General features: G+C 48.4%; 1 protein-coding gene across 1 annotated transcript; it reads left to right on the top strand.

The window, feature by feature from the left end:
* Positions 1-144: 144 nt before the first annotated feature.
* Positions 145-16333, top strand: adamts15a (ADAM metallopeptidase with thrombospondin type 1 motif, 15a). The gene is made up of 8 exons (XM_053847632.1): positions 145-1082; positions 7855-7987; positions 8056-8223; positions 11435-11718; positions 11833-12010; positions 12115-12287; positions 12769-12944; positions 13344-16333. Exons 1-8 carry the CDS (start codon positions 228-230, stop codon positions 14134-14136), a joined length of 2760 nt encoding a protein of 919 aa, XP_053703607.1. The 5' UTR covers positions 145-227; the 3' UTR covers positions 14137-16333.
* Positions 16334-25219: the final 8886 nt, after the last annotated feature.

Here is a 25219-nt window from a genome sequence, read left to right as displayed (position 1 = left end):
AATCTTAAGAGTCTAAGGAAAACTCTTGAGTTGATCCCCACCCTCCCGAGCCCCCTCCTCTAAACGCAAGATATGGAGGTCCAGAGTTAGAGGCATAAAGTCTGCGGCAGCGCGTCTCCCGCTCACTGACAGGTGGAGCAGAGGATGACCAGGAGGAGTCTGCGCTGCCTGGACACTTCCCCGCGTCTGTTGACCTCTCAGTCTCGCTGTGACCGGCCGCAAACATCATGTTCATCAGAACTATTTTGCTCCTCTGCCTCGTGGTGCGCGCGTCGCGTCCGGCGCTGAGCCTGGAGAGTGAGATCAGCGAACCGCTCAGGTTGGATTCTCGTCACGGAGGATGTGTCATCAAACTCCGCGCGTTCCAGCAGGATTTGGTGCTGGACTTGCACCCGGACTCCAGCTTCATCGCGGAGCAGGACGCGGCGCGGACCACCGAGGGCGCGGTGACCACCGACCTGAGCCGGTGCTTCTACTCGGGATTGGTTAACGCTGAGCGCTTCTCTTACGCCGCCCTGAGTCTCTGCGGGGGTTTGCGCGGGGCATTCGGCCTCCACCAGTGGGAATACTTCATCACGCCGCTGCGTAATGGCAGCGCCAGCGCAGAGAGCGCGCATCTCATCCAGAGGCGAAGCAGCGACCGCCTGAACTCCACTTCCAGGTGCGCGGTGAAGAGCGACATCAGCGCGCAGACCGCGCTGCTGCTGGACCAGTACCGGCGGCTGAGCACCGAGGCGGCGCACGGGCGGCGAGCCAAGCGCTTCGCCTCCGTCCCCAGGTACGTGGAGACGCTGGTGGTGGCGGACGAGTCCATGGTGGCCTTCCACGGGGACGACCTGAAGCACTACCTGCTGACGCTGATGTCGGTGGCGGCGAGGCTCTACAAGCACCCCAGCATCCTCAACTCCATCAGCATCGTGGTGGTGAAGGTGATCGTCCTCACTGAGGACGAGACGGGACCCAGCGTCAGCGGCAACGCGGCCTTGACGCTGCGGAACTTCTGCACCTGGCAGAAGAAGATGAACAAGAACAGCGACAAGCACGCGGAGTACTGGGACACCGCGATCCTCTTCACCAGACAGGTAACGCACCTTCCCTCAGTCCGCCGGGGTTACTGTCTTAACTCCGGTTCTGCGAGAGCGTCTTCTGCGTCGAATTGATCTCCTTTGTTTGGCCGTTTTCTTTAGTTGATTCAAACGATAAAGCAACTGAATATGAAATTGCTATTTAGTTAAACTAAAAGATGGGCGATCCACAGAACCATTGTGATTTTATTGACTGTAGATAGCAGAAACTGGAGGAAAAGTTGATTCATTAGAAAAAGAAAACTGTCAGTCAATGGTCCACAAATAAACAAACATGCCGTAGATGGAACGGCTCAAATAGGACTCACAAGTCATATATATATATATATATATATATATATATACGAGCCAGAATCTTGAAAGAGGAGGTGGGACAGAAGGGTCATAATGTTTTGTCTGACTAGTGTGTTCAGATATGCGTCTGATAACAGTGAAACTGTGTAGACTAGAAACCTCCACGGGGATCAGCAGCCGACTTGGAAGCCCCGACTGACCACATGTTAAAGTCTCAAAGGTAAATTGGGTGTTAAATCACCTTTGGCCCCTGTCATTAAACGGACACGGCACACGATGGTGATACGCCTCCAACAAACATCTGTTACCTGTGACTTCACCAAAACATAATGAGCGTGGGCTCCCGGGGGCTGCTCCAGTCGGAAGTGTCTTGTTTCTCTCAGCCTTCCCATTCCTCCTCCAGCTGTGTGTTTTCCACCCGCCCCCTTCACTGCGCCTTATTAAACAGGTCCCCGAGGGGACAAGACGGTGGGAGGGGGCCACGAAGTGTGTCGAAGATGTCACTTCCTGCCATGTTCCTGCTCCACCTGCTATTTTCATGAAGCGATATCTCTTCAACAGTCCGGTGTTTATGCTACGAGAGACTCCATGTTCTCAGGAAAGTCAGGTTTAAACTTTACTTTTCCAAGTTATATCAAACAAGAAAGAAGCGTACAAACCCTGATGCATGATCTGGTTTGTTGCCAACATGAATTCCCCTCCCCCAACTATGGCCTCATGTTTGGGCCTTTGGCTGCTTCCAAAAAAAAAAAAAAGTTATGACTTGCATGAACCTGTTAGTTCCCGGCTGGTTTTGTTCAGTTCACAGTTCGAGATCAGCAGTGGGAGGGGGTTCAAGCAGGGAGTCCCACCATCCTGTTCTCATCCACCACCACACACAGCTACGATTTAACCCTAAAGTACAGCAGACAGAACACACTTCTACAAGTCCACCTAACCCCAGACCAAGTCCAAAACTCAGACCAGAGCAGACAGAGACCAAGTCCATGACCATGCCTTTGAGTACCAGAGTCGAGACCAAGACCAATGAGGGGGGTGAGACTGAGACAAGGACGGAGACCAAACTGACTACGGAGCAAACTGCTACTGTGCCCCGCTGAAGACTACTGACTGTTAGACCTGTGCTTCTGTATTCTGGATTCAACGTGGTCTTGGTCTCGCCCCCCCATTGGTCTTGACTAATTCTAGGGTGTTTTGCTTTTGGACTTGGTCTCTCTGTGCTGTGGTCTCCCTCTCAACTCAGGATTTATCTTTTCAACTCCACCACTGTGCCGTTACGGATGCCGTGACCAACAGAACCCCAACCTTAGTGTGGGGGAAGTTCACCGGCCAGAGTGAGGATGTGATCTCCTGGGGTGGTTGGTTTTCTTTTCCCCATTTCCCCACAGCCTCTTGTGTTTTAAGATACTCCATCCAGGGTCTCTGACAGAAGGGTCGGGGGGATGTAGATGAAGCTCCTACGCCGGCACCTGCCAGACTGAGGCCTGGTGACAGTGGCAGAAACATGTCTCCCTGCAGACTGTTGAACCCAAACCAGAAGCTCCTGAATCTGATTCAGCTTCCGCAGGCGGCTGCTGCGCCACATGTCACCAACACCCTTCGACTGTGTGCCCGGTGTGTGTGACACCATTTTACGATCAGCATCAGACAGTGAGTCATGCGCTGCATTTGCACCCGTCTATATAAAGAAGCGGCCCAGTCTGTGTTTTGGCTGAATGACACCAGGAAAGTGAGCGGAGATGCTGGGAGCGGCCGCACGAGCGTTGGCTTTAGAAGAGGCACACCAGCATATTTGCATCAGGAGTGGCCCGCAACTCATCACACTTTGTGTCAGTGAGGCCGAGGACCAGATGCTGAACTGGAGGACTAGTTGTGATAAAAGGCCGATGTGCACTCCACCACAATGCTGGTCACAGGAGAGCAAATAAAACTGCCACATCATCACTTTTGGCTTAGCATGTTTTCAAATGTGTGTACAACTATTAGCCACCGTGCCGCGGGGCAGCAGTGGAAGCATGGAGTCTTGCACGGCCCAGAACCCTCCTCCAGCTCCTCTTGAGGAATTCAGCTCTCCCGGAGTTACAGAGACATAATCTGCCCTGGCGCTGTCGAGGGTCCTCTGGGTTTCCTTTTTTCATGTGGCGTGTTTGGCTTGCTACTTGACACGCTAACATCACTGAACAGCTCCTTCACGGACTGACACAGCCACACTTTTCTAAAGATAGACACCGTTGTTCTTTTCTCTTGTGAGACTTAACAATTCAGATGTGTCAGTAGCACAATTTTAGCATTAGCTAGCTGTCTAGCCACCTGACACTACAGCGCTAGAGCTAGCTTGCGACAAAGCTAGCAATGAAGCTACCAATGTGGTGGACATAGTAAGTGTATCAAACATGTTTCAGCTTGGTGTTATGAGCTTCAACGTTCGAAGTCAAGCTCAAAATCTTAAGTCTAATGTTGTCAAGATAACTACAGAGCTTCAGTCTGCGGACAGGAGGTCTGGGAGAATATTGGATCTAAGATGGGCTCCTGAGACAGGACCGCCTGGTGCCGGTGCCTGGGCAGAGGGGGGAAACAAGCATGGCACCCACAATGGCTAAATCGTGGGTCCACGAAGGCATGGGAATTTGCAAATTTGGATCTAATTCAGTGACATTTCAGAGGAGAAACAGCCTTTTCATGGAAGCCAGTATGATGGCACTACAACGAGGGCGCTGTATAGGCACTAGTGATGGGAAAGTTCGGGCGTCCCATTTCTCATGTCCTTCAGTTGAGATGTCCCTCTAGCTAAAGCGCTTGCTCCGCCTTTCTGTTCAGTAACTCATGAGCTACCCAAAGCTCATAACCATTCACCAGTAGGTGAACTGTGTTGAACAAGATCCAGAAAGCCTTTCCACCACGTGATGGTCCCTCGCTTCATGAGAACGGAAGGGAAAAGGAGCATTTTTGCAGCTGCCTCTCCCTCATCGCACACACACCAATCTCGACTTTCTATCCCTTCGCTTATTCAACTCATTATTTGTCATCTTCAGCATCTGCTGACACTTGTTCATATGCTCTGGTTCATGTCTACCTCAGCTCCTGCACCAGTCGCTCTGTGATCGTGGTGCTCAAACCAAGTCCGCTAATCCCTCCAGCCATCTTCATACACTGTAGATAACATAAGCACAGAGATGTTTTTCTTTTTTCTTACACGTTACACTGTCCAGAACACGAGCTGCCAGTTTGGCTGACACATGCTCCCTTCGTCGTTGCTAATAGAACAGATGGGATGATAAAGAAAAGATAGCAGCACATATTCCCACATTCCAAAAGTCATGTTAGTGTGGAAGTCCTGCATGAGCTCTATTAATCCAAGTCAGGAGGCTTAACCTGCTCGGCGTGCTTAACGTCACGCTGCCAGATGCGTCTGTTTGAGACTGTACACAAAACAAAATAAAAATATTTGGTTGCTGAGATAGCACTGAAATAAATCACGGGAGAAAAGAAAGCAAAGATAGTCAGCAGATGTGGGAAGTAGGTCGCAGCCCAGAACAAACCCATCGACTCTGCTGCTTCGGCTCCGCTGGTCAGCTCTGCTGCTATTTTTTACTCTGGAATGACCCAAACGTTGAGATGTCCTCTGCAGAGATGAGAACATCTGGAGTGGATTTGCTCTGGCTCCTGATTGTGGTGCCTTTTTTGTACGTGGGATGCGACAGTCATGCGGCCGCTTTTCAGGGCTGTATATCACTGATCGGCCTGTATGGAGGGGGAAATAGAAAGTAAGCGTGAATTTTACTGTTGCTCTCACCAAAGACGTTACATTTAGTGGAACCTCTTGACAGAATGAAGTTTACTTTAGCTATGGAGGGAGACAGACATGAGCTAGCAAGTGCAAGTTGGAGAGCGTATCTTGCTAGCGACATGGCATGCTAACATCGAGCATCCACTGTTTTCTAAAGCTAGTTACTGTTGTTTGTTTCTCATGGCACTTGCAAGACTTGACAGTGTAGATGTATTGGTCAGTCAATAACACAACTTTAGCATTAGCTAGCCGTCTAGCCACAAGACACTACTAGCTAGCAAGGCTTTGGTGGACAAAGAAACCAGGTCACACACTGAATGAAACTAGTTTCAGCCCGGCATTTTGAACTTCCGACTGACTACAAGGTGTAATGTTGCCATCCTCACTACTGAGTAAGTGACGAACTTAGAGACACAAATTTCCTCAGTTTGAGCTTCATTCTATTGCGCATAATTCAGCAATGACTGATCAGAAATACCAACAGAACGTCGGCATCCGTCCAAGCTTTTCCAATGAAACCAGTAAAAACATAATTAAATAGGAGAACCAGCTTCAAAATATGTGTTTTTATTTTGCAGTCTCAACTCAAAAACATAGTTCAGCCATAGAAAACTGCCTGCTGTGCTTGCAAGTTTGCAAACCTTGGTTTTGCAGTTTGGTCGGACGCTGGTGTTTAGGCTGATGGGCGTCTCTTTATGGCGGTTACGCTCTTATGATTAGCAGCTCTCGTGGATTGAGGTTAGCTCCGTGTGGTGGAGAAATAGGTCATTTGGAAATCTTTCCCTGGAAATGTTATGATTGGGAATGGTTACCTCATTGAAGAAGGTGCGCTCTATACACAGTCGCCCACAAGAAAACGCTCAGAGGGCGGCTGGAGGGAAGGCTCACTATCGGGTTTCCTCATTTGCTTTTGAAACCGTGGCAGCACCAACACTCGAAGAGGCTTTCTAGTCACTTCACGGTTGCAGGGAACCTCATACGTGTCCTCAATGCTAGTTTGATTTATCAGCGTGTACGAGCTAGTAAATAAACAGGCAGCGAAATGAGGTCAAATCTGTGGGACAGTGTTAAAAAAGTTCCTGGCGGAGACCAGCTGAACAACTGACCAGTTCTTCATTTTTTTTGCTTTTGTATGACCATGTCCCCCGTGGGAGAAGTGAGTAGACGGATCGAGGGGTTTGTTTTCTAATTCCACTTCATCTAGAATTGATGCTAGTTATGAATTCTTGCTGTGCTGTGGTGCATTGTCCCATCGGCCAACATCCTGAATTGCATTGGCTTTGAGTGTGGAAGGAGTGTACTGCTTTTTTAAAGGCTTTTTTCAGACAATAGATTTTATTTTTTGATCTCAATTAATCGCACTACAGCTGAGTTAACTCAGGATTATTGCGATTAAACCACTATTGTCCACTGTTGTTGATAACTTCATGGTACATTTAGAACGGAAACAGAATCAGAATCAGAATTTATGTTATTGCCAAAATTGCTAAAATAAAATAAACAACAAGGCTGTTCACGAACTCAACAGTCTGACGGCCGAGGGGCAGAAGCTGCTCCTGTGAGGGGAGGTTCTGGTCTGGATGGACCGTAGCCTCCTGCCAGAGGGAAGAGAATGAGAAGGGTCGGCTCTGATCCCACCTGCACGTCTCTGGGTCCTGGAGACATAACGACATAACAGATACGAATTGCATGATTCATTTGCCATTAATGGCGAGTTAACTTGTCTTTAGTGCGATTAATTGAGATTAAAACAATTCTCTTTGCAAACTAAACCGATGTCTAACAATCCACAAAAGATTCACCAAAATACGTTTTGGAGTTGCTCTGTGATGGAAAGGTTGCCAGGAATGTGGTCATAATGTTTTGGCTGACTGATGTGTGTCTTCTGGGAATGCTAAAAACAGCACTAACCAAACACTCATTTTGGATTGATGGAGGGTTTTGTTTTATGACTTGACTCAAAATGAATCATTAAAATGGAAGATTAATGTTTTGGAATCATTTCTGGAGCTTTCATCAGGCCGAGTTTTAATAGGTGTAATTGGTTATATAACTTGGTGGGTGGAAAACAGGAACATCCATTTTTTACCTTTCGAAGTGAATGAGCATCATAAAATCTCTTATTATCCCAATGATTGTTTGAGGCGGACACCCACGAGGCCTGGCCGAGTCACTCCCTAGAGAGCTGTGCTGTGTCAAGATGAGGTCACCTCCGGACCTTGAGCTCGGACTGGTGAGAACCTGTTGGTCAGACAGGGATCAGTCTCACGAAACTGACGTTACAAATCACCTTGTCAAAGTCAAGACCTTTCCTTCGGGTCTTGGCTCATCAGAAGCGAGTCAGAGGTGCTGGCTAGCGTCAGTTCCAACTCGCCAGGATCCCGTGTCCGTGTACAAGACCTAATATCACAAACATGCGTTTGCTATTAGGCGATTACAAGAGTAAAAAATAAGAGGGTGATATCAGAGGAGTTTGTTCTGGATGGCAAAAGATGATGACTCACTCTTTCCTGGACTCAGGCCTCTCAAACTCTCACACGAGATATTCCTTTATGACCCAGTCATGGTGTGGGATGGAAGATCTCACCTGCCTGTTCTCACCTTGTCTCCTCTTGAGACTCGACTATGACAAAGCCTGAGCAGATCTAACAAACAGCAGCAGTTTAACATCGATGTTTTCTGATCCAGGATCTGTGCGGGGCTTCCACCTGCGACACTCTGGGGATGGCAGACGTCGGCACCATGTGCGACCCCAAGAGAAGCTGCTCGGTGATCGAAGACGACGGTTTGCCTTCCGCCTTCACCACGGCGCACGAGCTGGGTGAGTCAAACTAAAGGCCCAGCTGGTTCACTCTGATCCGAATCTGTGGTCTGGTCCTCCTGTGGCAGGTCACGTGTTCAACATGCCACACGACAACGTGAAGGCCTGCGAGGACACTTTTGGGAAGCTGCAGGACAATCACATGATGTCTCCCACGCTGATCCAGATCAACCGCACCAGCCCCTGGTCGCCCTGCAGCGCCGCCATCATCACCGAGTTCCTGGACAGCGGTCACGGTGAGGCTCTTTTTTCGGTTTCAAAGGAGTGTGAGGTCATGGACGGGAGTTATTTCTACACTGCAAGGCAAAACTTCAGGGGGAGTTTGGGTGAGCAGTCAGAGTACCAGAGGGGCCACGTGATAAAGTGCAACTGTTGTGAGAGACTGATTAAAAAAAAAACAAAAAAAAAAAAACTGAGCGCGAAAATGGATAATATAGGAAAAAGCTAAGGTTTCTAAAAAAATATGTATATTTATTTTTATTTAAATTTATTTAGGGTGACCAGAAATAATTCCATATCATGAGCCTAAAAGATGATTCTAATATGTAAAAATAGAATATGTTAATGTTAATAATGAATGAAAAGAAAAAAAGAGGAAAATGAAGTCCACAAATGTTTTTATGGGTATTGGGTAATAAATGTGTACAAAATGATCCATTCAATTCTCAACTGAGTTGTTATTCATCATAAATGTGGAGCTGTTAGAGATATTTTTTCGTTTTATTTTTTATTCATTTAAAAGCTGAATTTTTTTTTTTTCTCGTCCAAATTACCATCAAATCCCAATTTTGTCTTTGGTATTAAAGAATAAGTCACGACACACAAAACTTTATGTAAAAGAAATGACAGAAATGATTTGAAGGAGTTGAACATTAGGTAAGAAACATATTAGAAACAAAAAGGGAACTTTATGAAATATGTACAACAAATAAAAATGAAATTCCAGCTCAGAAAAGGACAAAATAATACATTGACTTTAAAATGAAATATGATTCCTCATTTGGAAATGGTTAATAAAATAAGCAAAACCAAAAGACATTTTCGTACCGCCGCATGTTGGCCTCCTGTCCAGGGTGTCCCATGCTGTTGCCTGATAAACACTGACTGAAGCAGCAACGTCATTGATCAAAGGTCAGCTGAGGCCATTTGGGCTCCAGTTCAACTTCTTTTTGGAGGTTTTCCATTTGAGTTGTGTTCGACTGGGGAGCGGAGTGAGGAGGCGACACATGGTCCAATAGAAACCATCAGTCAGCTGAACAATGACTTTGTTTTCAGCCAGCGTCTCTTTAATTCGACGCTGACGTCTGTGTCAGCCTTCGCTGAGCTGCGTGTACATGTGTGTGCGCTGAGCGATGAGGAGCAGCTCTTGGCCGCGGAGAGTCATGCTAAGCTTTTATTTTAAACCTGCTCCACATCTGTGCTGAATTACTGGGTTTGTTCTGGGGAGCGTTGCCGCGGCGGTTTGGCCCGATCCGCCCCTTGTTTCCCATGAAACCCTGCTCCGAACAGATAGCTCCGCGGTGCCTGGACTGGATTAGCAGATGAGCTAAAACAATTGTAACTTGTTTTGTACGTGTCATAAATCAGCGCTCTGAGGAGCCGGAGGAGGAGCGTGCGGCAACACGTCCGGGGCGGGTTCCATGCAGCAGCGACTTGTTCATGGAGCCTTACTCCATGTGAATAATTGCCAGCCCGAGTGGAAAGGAAGAGGCTCGTTCGGAGATGACTGACTCGCTTTTACTGCTAATCAGAGTCTCTGCTGGCAAATTTGCGGTTCAATAGAAGGAAACCAGTTCCAGCGCAAGTGTGGAGCCGAGGCTTCTGCTGGAGGAGCATCTGTTGAAGGGAAGTGGGAAGAGGTTTCCTCCCATGCCGTGCTGTGGCCCAGTGAATTCCTGAAGTCAGGTGTCAATACGCTGCGCGTCGCCTGAAATGAAGCGAGAGACATCACCGTCGGCTGGATCCTGATGTGGACGCATGCATGCGGGAAGGCTGGGACGTGACCGGACCAGTCGCTCAGGTGATCTGTGAGAGGGCATTGAGCAGCATTGACACTTACGCCGCGGCGTTTCAGGCAAGTCATTTTGCCGACGTGCTCTGAATCCCAGCTTAGCGGTCGGTTTTGGTGCCATTCAGCTCCTCGTCTGGACCAAGAGACTTGAGTGAAACTGGACTTGACTCCTCCTCCAGTGCAGCTCTGCGTGCCCGCTCGCGGGAGCAGCAGCAGCTTCACAAGGTAGGAAGGTAGGAAGCAGAGATCTCATCCCTACACCAGGTGCCTGAAACACCTCCAAAGGGAGGCCTCCAGGGGGCGCCCTCATGAGATGCCTGACCCATCTCAACTGACTCCTCTCAATGCGAAGAAGCAGCAGCTCTACTCCGAGTCTCTCCTGAGTGACAGAACTCCTCACCTTGTCTCTAAGGGAGAAACACCTGCCACCCATCTGAGAAAACTCATTTCAGATCTCATTCTTTCAGCCATGACCCACAACTCATGGCCATAGTTGAGGGTCGGCTGTCGACAAAGTCATCAGTCTGCTCTGTCTCAGACGCAGAAGTGAGACACAGAGAACTGAGCCAAGTCTTAGTCATTCAGCCAGTGTCAAACACAAAACTGGTCTCTATTGATTTGAGCGAGCGAAAGTTAGAATAAATAACCGTTAATATCAGAGGTTTTTAAGCAGGTATAAAACCTGCTGAGACTCACGAAGACTCTCCTGCACTACAATATAGATTAGTATGGACGATAAATGATACTCTTCCAATACTCTAATCTCAGCACTGGTTGCTCACAGTCATCACCATTGGTGTTACAGGGAAGGAAAGGCAACATCAAAGATAATAAACAGCTCTTAAATGAAACAAAAACAAAGGTGAGGGCGCCGTGCTGGTGACCCTTGGCTTAGATTTAACTCTGCATTCCATGAGTTGATAGTAGAACTGATTCACAGTTTGGATTACATGGGTCTTTTTCGGTTTTAACAGATGGATTAAGGCAGATAATCTGGTTGACAAATGAACTCTGACTGAGGTGATCTTCGTCTTAAAGCAAAGCCAACGTGCTCAAGCAGAGGTTCTGTTATTGGTGGACGACTGATCAGTGCGGCGCTTATTAGATCAGTCATGTGGCCGACTTTATTCCCAGAACATGGACAGTTCAAAGGAGGTTATGATCAAACCCATCAGATCAGTGAAGAGCATCGGCCGACCTTTGTAAAAGTCAGACTTTGGCTGCGGAGGATGTGGGAGTCCAGAGGATCTGTGTCCGCTGTTGGGAGTGGCTGACTTGTGCGTTCATGTCTGTGTGGGTTTTCAACAATATTCCCAGAGTTTCATCTCAAACAAGCCACCCGGAATCAAACGCGTGAAGGAGGACTGACACAGAAGTACAATGAGGAGTGTTTATGTGCTTGTGAAGTGCTTTGAACACACTGTGCCCTCCTCCAGGCGAGTGTTTGCTGGACCAGCCGCAGAAACCTCTGCTGCTCCCTGACCTGCTGCCCGGCGCCGCCTACATACTTGAACGACAGTGTGAGCTTGCTTTCGGGGAAGGGTCCAAGCCCTGCCCCTTCATGCAGCCGCCCTGCGGTCGTCTGTGGTGCACTGGGAAGTCAAACGGTCACCTGGTGTGCATGACCCGCCACTTCCCCTGGGCCGATGGCACAGACTGTGGGGGCGGCCAAGTCTGCGACAGGGGGGTCTGCTCCCCCAAACAGGAGCAGACTGAGAAGGTACGACCCCAGACACTCAGAGAAAGTGTCTTAATGTGAGGCACAGTTTGGGATCAGGAAAAGTTCATGGCCAGAGCAGCAGGCAGTTGTTGGTAACTTCAGTGTTGTTTGCAGGTTCATGGCCGCTGGGGTAAGTGGGGCCCCTTTGGGTCCTGCTCCCGCACATGTGGAGGAGGTGTCCAACTGTCCAAGAGGGAGTGTAACAACCCAGTCCCTTCAAACGGGGGTAAATATTGCCAAGGGGTTCGGGTCAAATACCGCTCCTGCAACTTGAACCGCTGCCCTGATACAGGTATGAGTTCTTCGAAATATGCCTTGTGACACGTCCCTGCCTAAAGCATTCCCACCTCTCACCTTCTCCCCCCTCCTCTGCTCCTCCCCCTCCTCCCTGAGCAGGCAGAACCTATCGAGACGAGCAGTGTGAGATCAGCGGGCGCACGTTCAACAGCAACCGAGTGGCCCCGTCTGTGGTCTGGGTGCCCAAGTATTCCGGAGTGAGTCCGGACGATCGGTGTAAGCTCATCTGCCGGGCGAATGGCACCGGCTACTTCTACGTCCTCGCTCCGAAGGTACAGACTAATAACCAGCCCGCTCCTCTGTCGCACCTCCATCGCGGTATTTCGGCTCCCATGACTCCGCCGGGTTTGTCTGGTCCAAGTTGAAAAAGAAAAAGGCGGAATGGAGGGAGGAGAGGGAGTTTATCTTCGTCTGATAGCAGGGTGTGGAGTGAGTCTGAGCAGCAGCCATGGGGAGTTCACACTTCATCACAGCAACAGACTAGCAGTAGATAACAGAACTCAGGGGACATGTTGCTCTGATTTGCTAAGCAGCTGCATATTTTAAACAATCTGCCGCGTTCGTATTTACAGTTCCAGAGTTTCTTGCATGTGTATGAAAATAAATACCATTGTGTGTCTCTGCCCGGTTCCAGAAGGACTTTATATCACTGGAGTTTATCAAAACAAGGGGCCCTTTTGTGTCCAGTAACACACAGTTGCTTCACATCAAAATGAAAATGGCCGCTTCTACATTTCTCTTTCTACCCGACAGGTTGTGGATGGAACGCCATGTTCGCCGGACTCCACTGGCGTGTGTGTTCAAGGAAAGTGCATCAAAGCTGGCTGTGATGGGAAGATTGGCTCCAACAAGAAGTATAACAAGTGTGGCGTGTGCGGCGGGGATAACAAGAGCTGCAAGAAAGTGTCGGGCCTCTTCACAAAGCCTGTGTGAGTACACAAGGATTTACTGTACCCTCTGGACCAAGCCACCCTCACTCCCATGGTCTCATTGACGGTGGGAAAGTGGACTTTTGCGTCCTAAACTGACGCCGAAAGTTGGGTTCAGCGTTGCATGTTGACGCGGTTTTCCATTGAGGCACGTCTTCCCTTCTTCTGCGGCATATCCTGACGCCATTGGCACATAAAAGAAAGTGGGAGGTTGGGGTTAGGTAAGCCATGGGATGGTGCTCCTTTCATTCTCCCAAACATGCAACGCGCGAGGCTGCCTACGGCGTCAGTGTAGGACACAAAGGTCCACTTCCCAACCAATATATTGCGCCATGATAGGGAGGATGGGGTGTCTGGACTGGGCTGATCTATTGCTGACTGTTGTGTTTTGACGCGCAGGCACGGATACAACTTCGTGGTCATGTTGCCGGTCGGGGCAGCCAACATCGACATCCGTCAGCGAGGCTACCAGGGCATGGCAGGTGATGACAACTATCTGGCGGTGAAGAACAGCGAGGGCCACTACCTGCTCAATGGGAACTACGTGGTGTCTGCGGGAGAGAGAGACATCATCGTCAGCAACAGTCTGCTGCGGTACAGCGGAACCGCCGGGCTGTCAGAGACCCTGCAGGCTGTCAGACCTCTGGGAGAATCCCTGACTGTGGAGGTGCTGTGTGCCGGTCAGATGACCCCGCCGCGCATCCGCTACTCCTTCTATATCGCTCGCCAAACCAAAGAGGACAAGCCCGCGAAGAAGGACGACAGAGCCAACTCCCACAACAGTGTCCTGCTAGAGGACGTCGTCAAGGGAAAAAAGGGGGACACCGTAAAAAACACTTATAAAAGAGAGGACCCAGTGCTTGTTAAATGGGTTTCCTCCACCTGGGACCGGTGCTCAGTGACCTGCGGCAGCGGGATCCAGCGACGGTTAGTGCAGTGCCTGAGGCCGGATGGGAAGCCGGGCTTGGACTGCGATCCCTCGCAGAGACCGCCCGCCACCAGAGTGTGTGGAGACCCATGTCCAGAGTGGCAAATCGGACCGTGGGCGCCCTGCTCCAGAACCTGCGGGAAGGGCTTCAAGAGACGGCCGATACGCTGCCAAACCCAAACAGGTCACATGCTTCCAAGGGAGCACTGCGCCGGCCTACGCAAGCCACAGGAGCTGGACTTCTGTAAGCTGACGCCTTGCTAGTGACGTACTCTGACCTGGTCTTGGTTGAATGCTGAGGACAACTCACTGACTCATATCAACCGACTCCCCAGGACACAGTGTACCCATTGCCAAACTAGGTGCCAAAGAATGGAAGCAATACAACATACATATGAGCACTTTTATTGACATGAACTTCCATATACACAGGACTCTGCGTGTATATGCGTCTGCCAAAGCCAACCAAGACCTCCGAACGTTTCCACCGAAGATCTCGTGTAGCCGCAGGAAACCCTGTGGTCTGACAGCAACATCACGACATCCGTCACACATTTATTGGTGGTATAATATAACACAGCAAAGCAATGCAAGCAATAACTTCAACACTTTGTCGTTACAAAGACTTTGAAGTATTTATTGATGTAGACATGTACCTCTGCCATGTAAGGTCAGGGGAAGTATGTTGGCATTTTCATGCTTTCATCTCCGCTGGTCATCCGTTATGTTTGCATAGGCTCACCGAACTAGCTCCCCATGAAAATGCAGTTACGTCATTGGCCAGTGAGCCAAACTGGAGGTGCTGTTTCCGGCGTGACCCTGTTGGGCGCCAAACCACACCGTTGCTCTTGTCTTCAAGCAGACACAACCCCCAGATTGGAGGGAAACTGGAGTGGTTGTCGGCCACCAAAGCCAGTCAAACTCACCAGTCAAAACTTATGTTTGACATCTAAGACGTCAGTTTGGTGCAGCTGACACTGCTGCACATGCTCATTAGCATAGCAGAAACCAGAGCTGGAAATGAAATATTGAAAGAAAGGAATCAACGTTTTCGTTCCCAACTGGCAGAGAAACAAAAGCAGTTCTGTGCCCGAGAGCTGTTTGCCGTTCAGTCAATCTTTTCTTTCCGACCCGGGACAATTTGAGGAAGGTTGAGTGAACACAGAGTTCGCGCTGGGTAATTATTGACGAATGACGACGGGGCAGATGCTAAACTTGGTCAGATGCTGGAAGTCACACTGTCTTCTGAGGGTCTTAATGCAGTTTTGCGGTCGACGAACGGCAGCGAGTGCCAAACGAATGTATCACGTTGTGCCTTGGAGTGTTAGCGACACATGATCCGCAGACAGGGAGGGCTTTGTCTTGTGCAATTGCAACATTAACTAGGAAAATAAGGAGTAATGAAAGACGGATGACATTTTTTTGTGCGGCTAAATCGACAATAAACCAGATAATTCATGAAGAACAGAAAACCAGCGGGAATATAGAACACCATCTCGCCATTTGTGAGCGCTCACTTCGCTTTACATCATCGGCCTGGAATCCATTTGGACTTGAACTGTTGAGTTTTCAAAGTTTTGTTTTGCAGCTCGATATCTCGCTGGCTGACCCGACACCATTTGGTTTTTTCTCGTGGATTATTTGTGTTGAGTGACCGGACTCCGAGCCAATATACCTTCGTGTTGCATAACACTCCCAGGGATCTGACGAGAAATATTGGACTGGATTCTTAAAAGCAATAGATAACACATGTGCGAGCTTTGGGTCTAATGAGCTGCTGCATTAGTTTGGGTTCCATGGCAACATAATATACTGCTGAGACGTACATATCAGACGGCAACAGTTCTGCCAGTTCTGGAGGGGTGTCACACATGGGCGACTTCTCTCACAGAGTTTGGGAAGTAGGGCAAGACCACAGAAAGCAGCTTTCATCCATCAGTGCGCCGCTCATCCAAGCTGACCCCTGTTAATCTTTCCTTTGACTTCAGCAATTGTCTGCGCGGCTCACGGTGTTCAGCCAGTTGTGCAGCCTAATAATTCATTCCAATCTGGCACGGGCGCCGCAGATAATTTATTATCAATAAAACAATCGCAGCGCGGCCAACCTCCAGGTTTCTGCTCAACAATCTGCTGGGTCTCCTTGTCGGCGGCCCCTCAGCCCGAGCCAAGACCGTCTCTTTTCACACTCAATGAAACCCTGTAATCCATTATATTCTTGTTTGTTTCAGCAAAAAGGGGCCACGCTGTCCTGTCCAAACGTCCATGTTTGGGACGGAAACTTTTCCAGCTGGATCTTTGATCTTTATTATGTAAATCAGCTTTTGCTCTCCGAACAGCGAAAGCGAGCAGTGACTCACACGGGCTCAGCTGTATACCATGTATACCTTAACTACAGCTCTGTGCAGAATGTACATACTGTTTTGTTTTCTATTTTTACACCGGTATTTGACCGACGTATATTTATTCCAAAAATAAAGCTTTGATGAATCCAATTGTTTTGTCTGTGCTTGAATGCTCCTCTGCTTTTAGGTAAGCGCTTCGTAAAAAGGTCTGGGGTTTGGAGTCTGACTCTTTAAATGGTCTGTCTGGGCGATTTGGATGACATTTACAAGAGCTACATGAGTTCAAGCCAGTCACAGTTTAGTCTAAGGTTGGCCACATTTTAAAGCATCAACAGCCCGTTCATAAAGTGGAACTCTGTTCTCCCACCATGCTGGACTAAAGCTCCTCACATTGGAGGATGGTCTGTCTTCTGTTCTATTCTGAAGCAGTCCGGATGGGAATCAGCTTCTCTCTCAGTTCGAGCAAGAGGGTAACGTCTTTAACAGGCTGTAGATACCATTCTTCCTGGTGGGGTCGCCAAATATCTTGGGGTCTTGTTCACGAGTGATGGAAGAGAGAGATGGACAGGTGGATCAGTGTGGTGCCATTGCCCAAAATTATCTAGCGCAAAGTCGTCTGAGGCGAGAAGCTCACCACCCGCTGAGAGTTTCCCGAGACGAGGTGCAGCTCTCCAGCCGGGATCAGGTCCGCGGCCAAAACCTGACTCACTTGTGTTCACATCTTGGACTTCTGAGCCAAAAGAGCTTTGTCTCGAGACAGAACCCGCAGTGTGAAAGCGCCCTAAAACTATTTCCAAAGTGTGATTCACACACAAGGATTTTCTACAAGAGATTTTTTTAGAAACCTGACGGAAACCCCCATTAAGATTAAAACAAACGTTGTCACAATCAGAAAGACACTTAAAGAAGAAAGATCCATTTGCGCCAGCTGCCTGAACACCTGACGGAACAGACTCAACATTTTAATCGTCATCATATCCAGAAGTATCAAAACTGCCCCCTTTGCTTCCTTGTTTCTCAGTCACTTCTCGATCGGCTACAGTCCACGTCACGGTTTAACTCGGTAGTTTTCATTCTCCCCACAAGAATTTCGATGGTACGTATGGAACACCTTAGCGTTTAGCTTCTTCGGCCATGACCGTTTTTGGTGCAGATTTTCGAGACAAATTCTTAGTACACCTGGAACTCCGTTTGCACATCAGGCTATTAGCTTCTGGGCTAATCTGATGAGAGTTAAGATAACCAGGTGTTGTGAGGGGGCGATATCGGGACTAGAACACCCTGATCATCAGTGTCTACCCAACTGTGCCCATCTATTTCTCACTGCAAAATCTCAAAATCTTACCAGGTTTTTCTCCATATTTTTACTCAAAATATCTCATCCCACTTTATAAATGACCTTTTAGCAAATGGAGGGACGTCTTTTAAGTAGTGGTGGGAATTGAACAAATTAATAACGATTAATTAATGACAACGAAAATATAATTTAATTGAACAGTTCTCTCTCCAGACAACAGGGAACCTTTGTCAGTGCAGGAGTTCCTGCTCCACTGATCCCACTGATGCACAAGACACGTGGCAGCTAGGATGAGAACAACAACAACAAACATGGAGGAATCCTCCCTGAACCAAAGCAAAAAAAAAAAAAAATCTGTTTGCTTTGGTTCAGGGAGGTTTTTCACTACACAATGTCCAGGGTTTCCACCACTCTGAATGGACTTGAAATTCTTGTAAAATTTAAATTCTTAAGCAAATACTTTCCAGACATTAAAAGAGCTATAGTTGAAATCAGGTGATATAAAACTTGACTATAGTCTCCATGGTGGTTTATTGTGCTACTGTCAAACTGATGCTAGATAAACAATATTTTGTTGTTTAAATGTATGTAGGGCTCCATCATTTGATTCACTAATATACCACATTCATTCACATTAAAAAATGTGGCTCGCAGTTTAATGGCATATTCTTATGCCATTAAACTGTTGTTGTTTTTTCACCAGTTTCGCAGTACTTGTACCTTGAAAATGCTAATCCTCACATGGTGCTGAGGGTGGTGTGGCTTGGCAGCTCGATCTGGCATCTGGCTCGGGTGGAACCGAGCTGAACCGCCTGCCCTGTGCCGGCGTCACTTTTTCTCCAGTTTCCTACTTCATGAATCCAGATTGCACAGTGACTCAATATTGTCTTTATTAATGTGGGTGCGTGAGGTCGTGTCTGTCCGCAGCTGGATCCCCAAATGATTCAATCACACAGTCATGAGGAAAACCACTGTACACCAGAGGCGTGTGACGTTCTGGGGGACGCTCACATCTGCTGCTGGTCCAGGTGAGACGGGTGGTCAGCGATGAACGTGGCCCAACTCTACTGTGCCGTGGATTTGCATTTCAGACATGCAAGTGCAGATATTTTCCACAGCGATGACACTGGCGGACGAGTCACTGAGAGCAGCTGCGAGTGAGAAGGTGGAAACTCTGAATTGTTCTGATGACTTATGTATGTCAGGGGCCTTGAGAAGAAGGTCAGCGTCTACCATGGGAGGCCTTGCTTCAGACGGCGAGTCAAGTATTCCATCTCACCGAGTCACACACAGAAGATGAGAGCTGGATCTGAGCCAGTGGAAATATTGGATTTTTCCCCTCAAGCCTGCGATTACAGTGGTGTTTCATCGAGGGATTTGTGCCGGACGGCGACGCAAAAACAACACTTGGCTTCAGGAACCTTCCTCGTGGGAAGTTTTTGGTTTTGACAAGTCCATGTCACACACATCAGGAGGCGGAAACATGATCGAGCTGTTTCAGTGATGGATCCGATCCTGCTCCTCAGATCAGAGGTATCTGAGTGGGCAAGGGTTGGGAACGACGACCCGTTTCTGGGATGGAGATCCACTCCTCTAAACCTGGAACCATGAGGGCGAGACAGATCCGCTCCTCTAAACCTGGGACCATGAGGGTGAGACAGATCCGCTCCTCTAAACCAGGGACCATGAGGGCGAGACAGATCCTCTCCTCTAAACCTGGGACCATGAGGGCGAGACAGATCCTCTCCTCTAAACCTGGGACCATGAGGGTGAGACAGATCCGCTCCTCTAAACCTGGGACCATGAGGGCGAGACTGATCCGCTCCTCTAAACCCGGGACCATGAGGGTGAGACGGATCCGCTCCTCTAAACCTGGGACCATGAGGGTGAGACAGATCCGCTCCTCTAAACCTGGGACCATGAGGGTGAGACAGATCCGCTCCTCTAAACCTGGGACCATCAGGGTGAGACAGGCGCACGAGCTCGGGTCGCTCCTCACCTGTGTCCTGTCAGCCGTCGTGATGCGTCATCAAAGGCCCTCGCTCTGTACTCCAAAGCTCTTTTCTCTCCACAAGCTGTTTTTTTTTTCAAAACCCCACTGTTTTGGGTTCAAATTCTTTTGCGCTACTTTTATATCTCCCACAGCAAAGTGAAAAAACTGGCCCTTAATAGCGGATCTGTCATGAAGTGGACGAGAGAATCTGGACTCAATAAAAAGGAAGAGCAGAAAACAACATTTGATGTGGCGTCTGCAGTCGGACCAACAGCAGATTCCTGCTGACTGGGTGATTTTCAGTGAATCCGAGCTCAGCGCGTTGTGTAAAGCTGACACGTGACGGTGAGCTCGGAGTCTCTCGGGAGGTCCTGACAGAAGGAAAACAACCAAGACAGACTCGGCGATGACCTTCCGTCAGTGACCTCGCAACTTTTCGTTTCCTTCTTTCTTCAGGGCTGAGAGCCTTTCCACACTTCATTCCTCGCTGGCTCAATTATTCCTCCTCTCCTCACGACCCACTTCTTCCACCCATCCAATGACTGAGTCACCCCTTCACACATCCTTTACTTCACTCCATCCATAAACATTTCCAGTGCTCTTGTCAGCTCATCAACGTAGATCTTTATTAGAGTCCACTTGTCTTTAACGTGCCCCCTTCTCTTTCCCTCTTATATCGCTTGCCAATCCTCATTCATTACTTCCTTTTTCATCCCTTTCTTTTTACATCCATCCATCTTCCCCTACAAGTTACAAATCCCTCACTTCATCCCACTAACATGCCTCCAGTCTTCCTCCTTTCATGCTGAAATCTGTTCTTCTTTTCAGCCACTTTCCTTCATCCACTTCTTCTATTGCTCTCTAGTCTTACTTTCAACCATCCATTTCCCTCATCCACACATCCATCCCCGTTTGGATCTTCTTATCCATCCATTGCTCATTTCTCTTATATCTTTTTTCATCATCCATCTACCGTAATTTCCGGACTATAAGCTGCTACTTTTTTCTCAGGGTCTGAACCTTGCGGCTAATACAGCGACGCTGCTAATATATGGGTTTTAAAAGGCTGAGGAGCGTCATGCTGCCAAAATATTGAGTCCACAGTGTCTGCAGCTCTGCGCACAGAGCTGATCTCCTGGAGGACCAGAGAGGAGCGGCAACACCTGAGACCAACTGTGGTGTCCGAACTTCCGAAAACAGCACATTTTGAGCGCTTAAATGTCAATAAAAGATGTGAGGAGTTCATGATCCAAGTTCAGAACATTGTCCGGTTTGTTTCATGAGTCAGTCTCCGTGCTGCAGCCAGTTTTCAAAACTGCTTTAGAAGTGCTCCTCATGCACGTTTAAGCCGAGTGCACCAGTGACCTTTCTACGGCGCAGACAGCACCACTGCACCTGCAGCTTACAGACCGCTGCGGCTCATCTATGAACAAGATCCATTTTACGTCTAAAATTTAGTGGGCGGGGCTAATATTTCGATGCGTTCGGTATTTACGGTATTTCTCCTTCCATCACCCATCATTCCTTCCTTTCTTTCATGCATCTCACCTTCTCCTCCCTCCTCTATATTTAGTCTTTCTCCAACTTTCAACAAACCATCCTTCCTTTCATGTTCTCATTCTATAATTAGCTCACTCATTCATTTACCCTGGAGAACCAACAGGTAATTGCTGCTTCCTAAAATGGACTCGGCTTCTCCAGGGTTAAGCTTCCATTTCACTGGAGGTGAAGACATGGTCCTGGAGGACCAATGCTGACCTTTGATGTATGAACAAAGACTTGAGATTTGTTTGGTAGTGAACTGACAGCACGTGACCCACCATCCCTTGTTGTTAAAGACAGCGCCTTGAACAAGAAAAACACAGCTCCTGAAGAGTGCTCAGGTAGGGTCACGGCAGGTGGCGATGTTCTTGAGTTCTTCACTGTGCTGACTCTTAACTGCAGACTTGAGTGCAGCTGTCCTTGTGGAACCAAACATTTGCCTTGAAGTGTCGACTTGGCTTCCAGATTCCCCAGATCTGAGTCCAACCAAGCCTCCGTGGGATGCACTGGACAAACACTGCTGATCCCTGGAGGCCACACCTCGCAGGACTTAAAGGATCTGCTGCTCATGTCCTGGTGCCAGATACACCTCCACAGAGTCGGTGAGTCAGGCTGGTGTTGTCAGCAAAAGAGGGACTTAGACGATAATAAGCGCGGTCATAATGTTATGACTTATGCTTGGATAGAGCTTAGAAATAAAGCTGAGATTAGCATTTTCCTGAAAGCAACAGTTGCTGTTTTGAATTACGAGCGGGATTATTGAAACGCTCCCCAATGCAGCGGGATGACATTCGCCTCCTCTCAAATGAGGGGAACTCCATTTTCCTCCTCACTGCGTGAAGAATGCGCGAACATATGAGGCAACACTGCACTCCTTGCTTGCGTTTGGACAACATGATTTGAAGCCGGTCCAGACGGAGAACAATAGAAACAGCTGGAGTATTTAAAGAGCCTCGGCCAGGCGTGTCAGGGATGTTCTCAGCTGAGCAGGGATATGTTCCCTCCATGGCTCGATCTCCTGAAACCAACTGGTCGAGCTCTTGCTCTATCACAGGCTCAGATCTGGAGCTTTATTCCCCATTAAACGCAATCAGTGGGTTCAAAGTTTCAGATTAAGCAGAAGCATGTGTTGCTTTATGGGATATGGTAAGTACCTAAGAGTGTGTGGGAGTGGGCGTCTGAGGTTGCGCTCCTCACTGTAATTTAGACAAGACAAAGGCCAAAACATGGCAGCGATTATGAAGCTGGGATCAAAGTCACTCACGGCTGAAGGAGCGGGACCAGAGTGGGACGTGTCGTCCAAACACGGCGGGTCCCGCCGCTGCTTTGGGTGGTCTCACCCTTCTGTTTAGCTTAGATTCATACCGAGATGTTCGAGGATGAAATGTGCCCAGGAATAATCCCCGGGTCGGCTGCCAAGAACTCACAAAGGCATACCTTGATGGAAATGCAACCAAGATGGAGCTGCTTTTTCATGTTTCGGGAGACTCTCACACATATGCGCTGATGCTGTTCGGCGCCTTCGCCCGGGGAGCGTTCTGGAGAGCGACGCTGCTCATCCATTTTTTGCCTTAAATCGAAGCTGAACGGACACTTTGCTCCATAATGTGACGCGTTCCTGGCTGAGACGAATCATCTGCTGAATTTCAACATGCCAAGTTTAACCTTGGCCCGCGACTGCGAAGGTCCTGCTGCCTGCGATTACGACAAGTTTGGACCCGGGCCACGTGAGTCTGGCCTTGCCAGCCCTCACAGAAGGATTTCATTTCTGTTTGGCTGAGCGTCGCTGAGCGAGAGGATGAAGTCATATGGTGAAGGTATTAACCTTTAAAAGTCTTTAACAAGACTGATGCCGTTTTATGAAGCATCTCTTTTGGGACCCGACCGCGAGTTATGCGCGCTGATGTCTAACGTGGCATTAGACAATTACTCATCTGAGCTGCGCTAATCGCTTAATGAGCAGTGAAGAGCTCCAATACTTACTTCTGATTTATGAAGAAGAGCAATCAAGGCCAGAGTTGCGCTAATCGGAACCTGCTGTGGGAGAAACACCCGGAAACATGCCTGGAAAACACATCACATCCTCTTGTGTTCAAGAACTCGGTGAGGTCAGAGGCTGTCGCGGAGGACGCAGCGCTGCCCACGTCGAAGACTCCTGACCTATCTTTTGAAAACCGTAGTTCACACTCCCACCAGAAGATGGCGATCTCACCATCGCAGCTATTAACGCAATTTTGTACAATGACCGCGACTTTCCCGCCAATTCCACGAATCACTTGAGACTCCTTTAGCCCCGCCCTATACACGGCATATGCGGCATCATATTCCCTCCCTTCTTGTTGAGGGAGGTGCGACACCTAACACTCACATTTGCCCACAAATATGGCCGCCAAGATTCAGATGATTCAGAATCCATTGCTAGATGTCCAAATTCCCATGGTCGAAATGTAGAATAGACGGAAGTGAAAAGTGGAACTCACGTGTGCTGCGTCACCCGAACACTATACGGGGCGGACGTAAACAAACATGGCCGACCACCAGCTCCATCTCTCTCCAGGCTGTTTCTGACCCTCTACATCCCGACCCTGTGGAACAGAGCAGCAGCTACTGTTTTCATTGGCGTTACTGAGCCGCTGAACAACTCACCTTCACCTCTCAGACTCTGCCCATCCAAACCTTCATGAGGCTCCGCCCTTGTGAGAAGCTCTGGAACAACACAACAAGCGCTCACTACACATGGGCAGCCCGGAAACTACTCACGGAACATCATTTTAGAAAAGATGGACTTGTTTTAGCATCAGTGTTTCACATAGCTTGTCATATATTTATGCATTTGTTTTGTGTGTGTGTTCTTTGCACGTGAAATACTCTAAAAAACGAATGTTTATGAACCATGCAAATAAACTATGTTTTGTGAAAATAAGTGCAGCCTGCAGCTTTTTTAGGCTAAAAACAAGCAAAGGTGTTTATTTCCAGTCATGTTGTTCCAGAACCATAAGTGGTTGCAACTTTCAACACAGTTTAAAAAAAAATCTGCCGCCAAATCAGGCGTTTTTGGCAAACAATGAAGAAAAAAGTGGAATCCTGGAGGGACTGAATTCAGTTGAAGTTTTCAGACACGCCTGGATGGAGGCTTGTTATCTTGAGAAACTCAGTTTTAAGTCCCAAACTCAAGTCATTCATGGTCTGCTCCTCCAGCTGCCTGCAGCTCACGAGCTCACGAGCTCTCGAGCTGCGAGCTTGTTGGTTTATTTGATGAGAAAACATGCCCCTCTTGTTTTCCACAGCTCTTCTTCATCACTCATCACGCCAAACAAGCGCTCTTTGCACTTAACTTCTGCTGAGTAGTACGATTTATTTGGTGGTTTATGTTGCATGCTGACCAACACAAACAGCACATCTGGGTCAGGATGACATGCAGATGTTCGATTGTGAAATCTGCCGGCTGGGACGGAGCAGAATGAAGGGCTCGGGCTTGATGTTCAGCCGGTGCCATCTTCCCTCGCTGCTCCCAGAGCAGCTTTTAGAAGACAAAACAACACGTCACACGGAGCGTGATCGATTGTTCTCAGGTGCTCCTCTGGACCTTAAGTCCTCATTCCTCAGCTCAGAGGATTATGAAGATGATTGACGGATGTTTTATTTTGCAGCCAACACAAGCTGCAACTGTGTCATGGCTGGACTCCAAACCAGGATAAAAGTTCCTCGGGTTTTGTAACTTCTTGTGCGTCATTTGATCCAGCAGATAAAGGATCTGGACGGAGCGTTATAGTTTTCCCTTCCCAGAGACGGGAAGTGTCCATCCTTGACTCTGGTGCCACGTGTCTGAGAGGAGAACCTGGAAGGAAGAGAGAACTGGATCAGAAGAACAGATATGTGACTGCATTGATCTCAGGCGTCTGCCACCAAACTCGGTCAGTTGGTGCGAGGCCTTCTGGATTAAAACTGCATTTTCAGTTCCTCGCCAAGGCTCCTGGTTGTCCTGGCTGCGGTCACCTGAGCCGTCACTGTCTTCATGGCCAAGTAAAGCTTGCTCAAAGGTTCCATGAAGTCGATGATTCGAGACAGAAGACCTGAGGTCACCGACTTGTCATCAGATGTGTGCTGATGCTGGCCTGCCTGCTGCTGGGAGTGTGACTCAGGTTGGTGTGTTGCAGCCCTTCTTTTTCGCTC

Source organism: Synchiropus splendidus, chromosome 17 (genome assembly GCF_027744825.2).
Source record: "Synchiropus splendidus isolate RoL2022-P1 chromosome 17, RoL_Sspl_1.0, whole genome shotgun sequence".
NCBI lineage: Eukaryota > Metazoa > Chordata > Actinopteri > Syngnathiformes > Callionymidae > Synchiropus > Synchiropus splendidus.
The sequence above is the reverse complement of the archived record's forward strand: the minus strand, read 5'-3'. Positions and strand labels throughout refer to the sequence as shown.

Bases quoted from the DNA above. Each gene is read 5' to 3' on its own strand.
- adamts15a (XM_053847632.1), top strand. From the start codon at position 228: ATGTTCATCAGAACTATTTTGCTCCTCTGCCTCGTGGTGCGCGCGTCG. The intron at 1,083-7,854 runs GTAACGCACCTT...TTTCTGATCCAG, and splicing joins CGATCCTCTTCACCAGACAG to GATCTGTGCGGGGCTTCCAC. The intron at 12,288-12,768 runs GTACAGACTAAT...TCTACCCGACAG, and splicing joins TCTACGTCCTCGCTCCGAAG to GTTGTGGATGGAACGCCATG.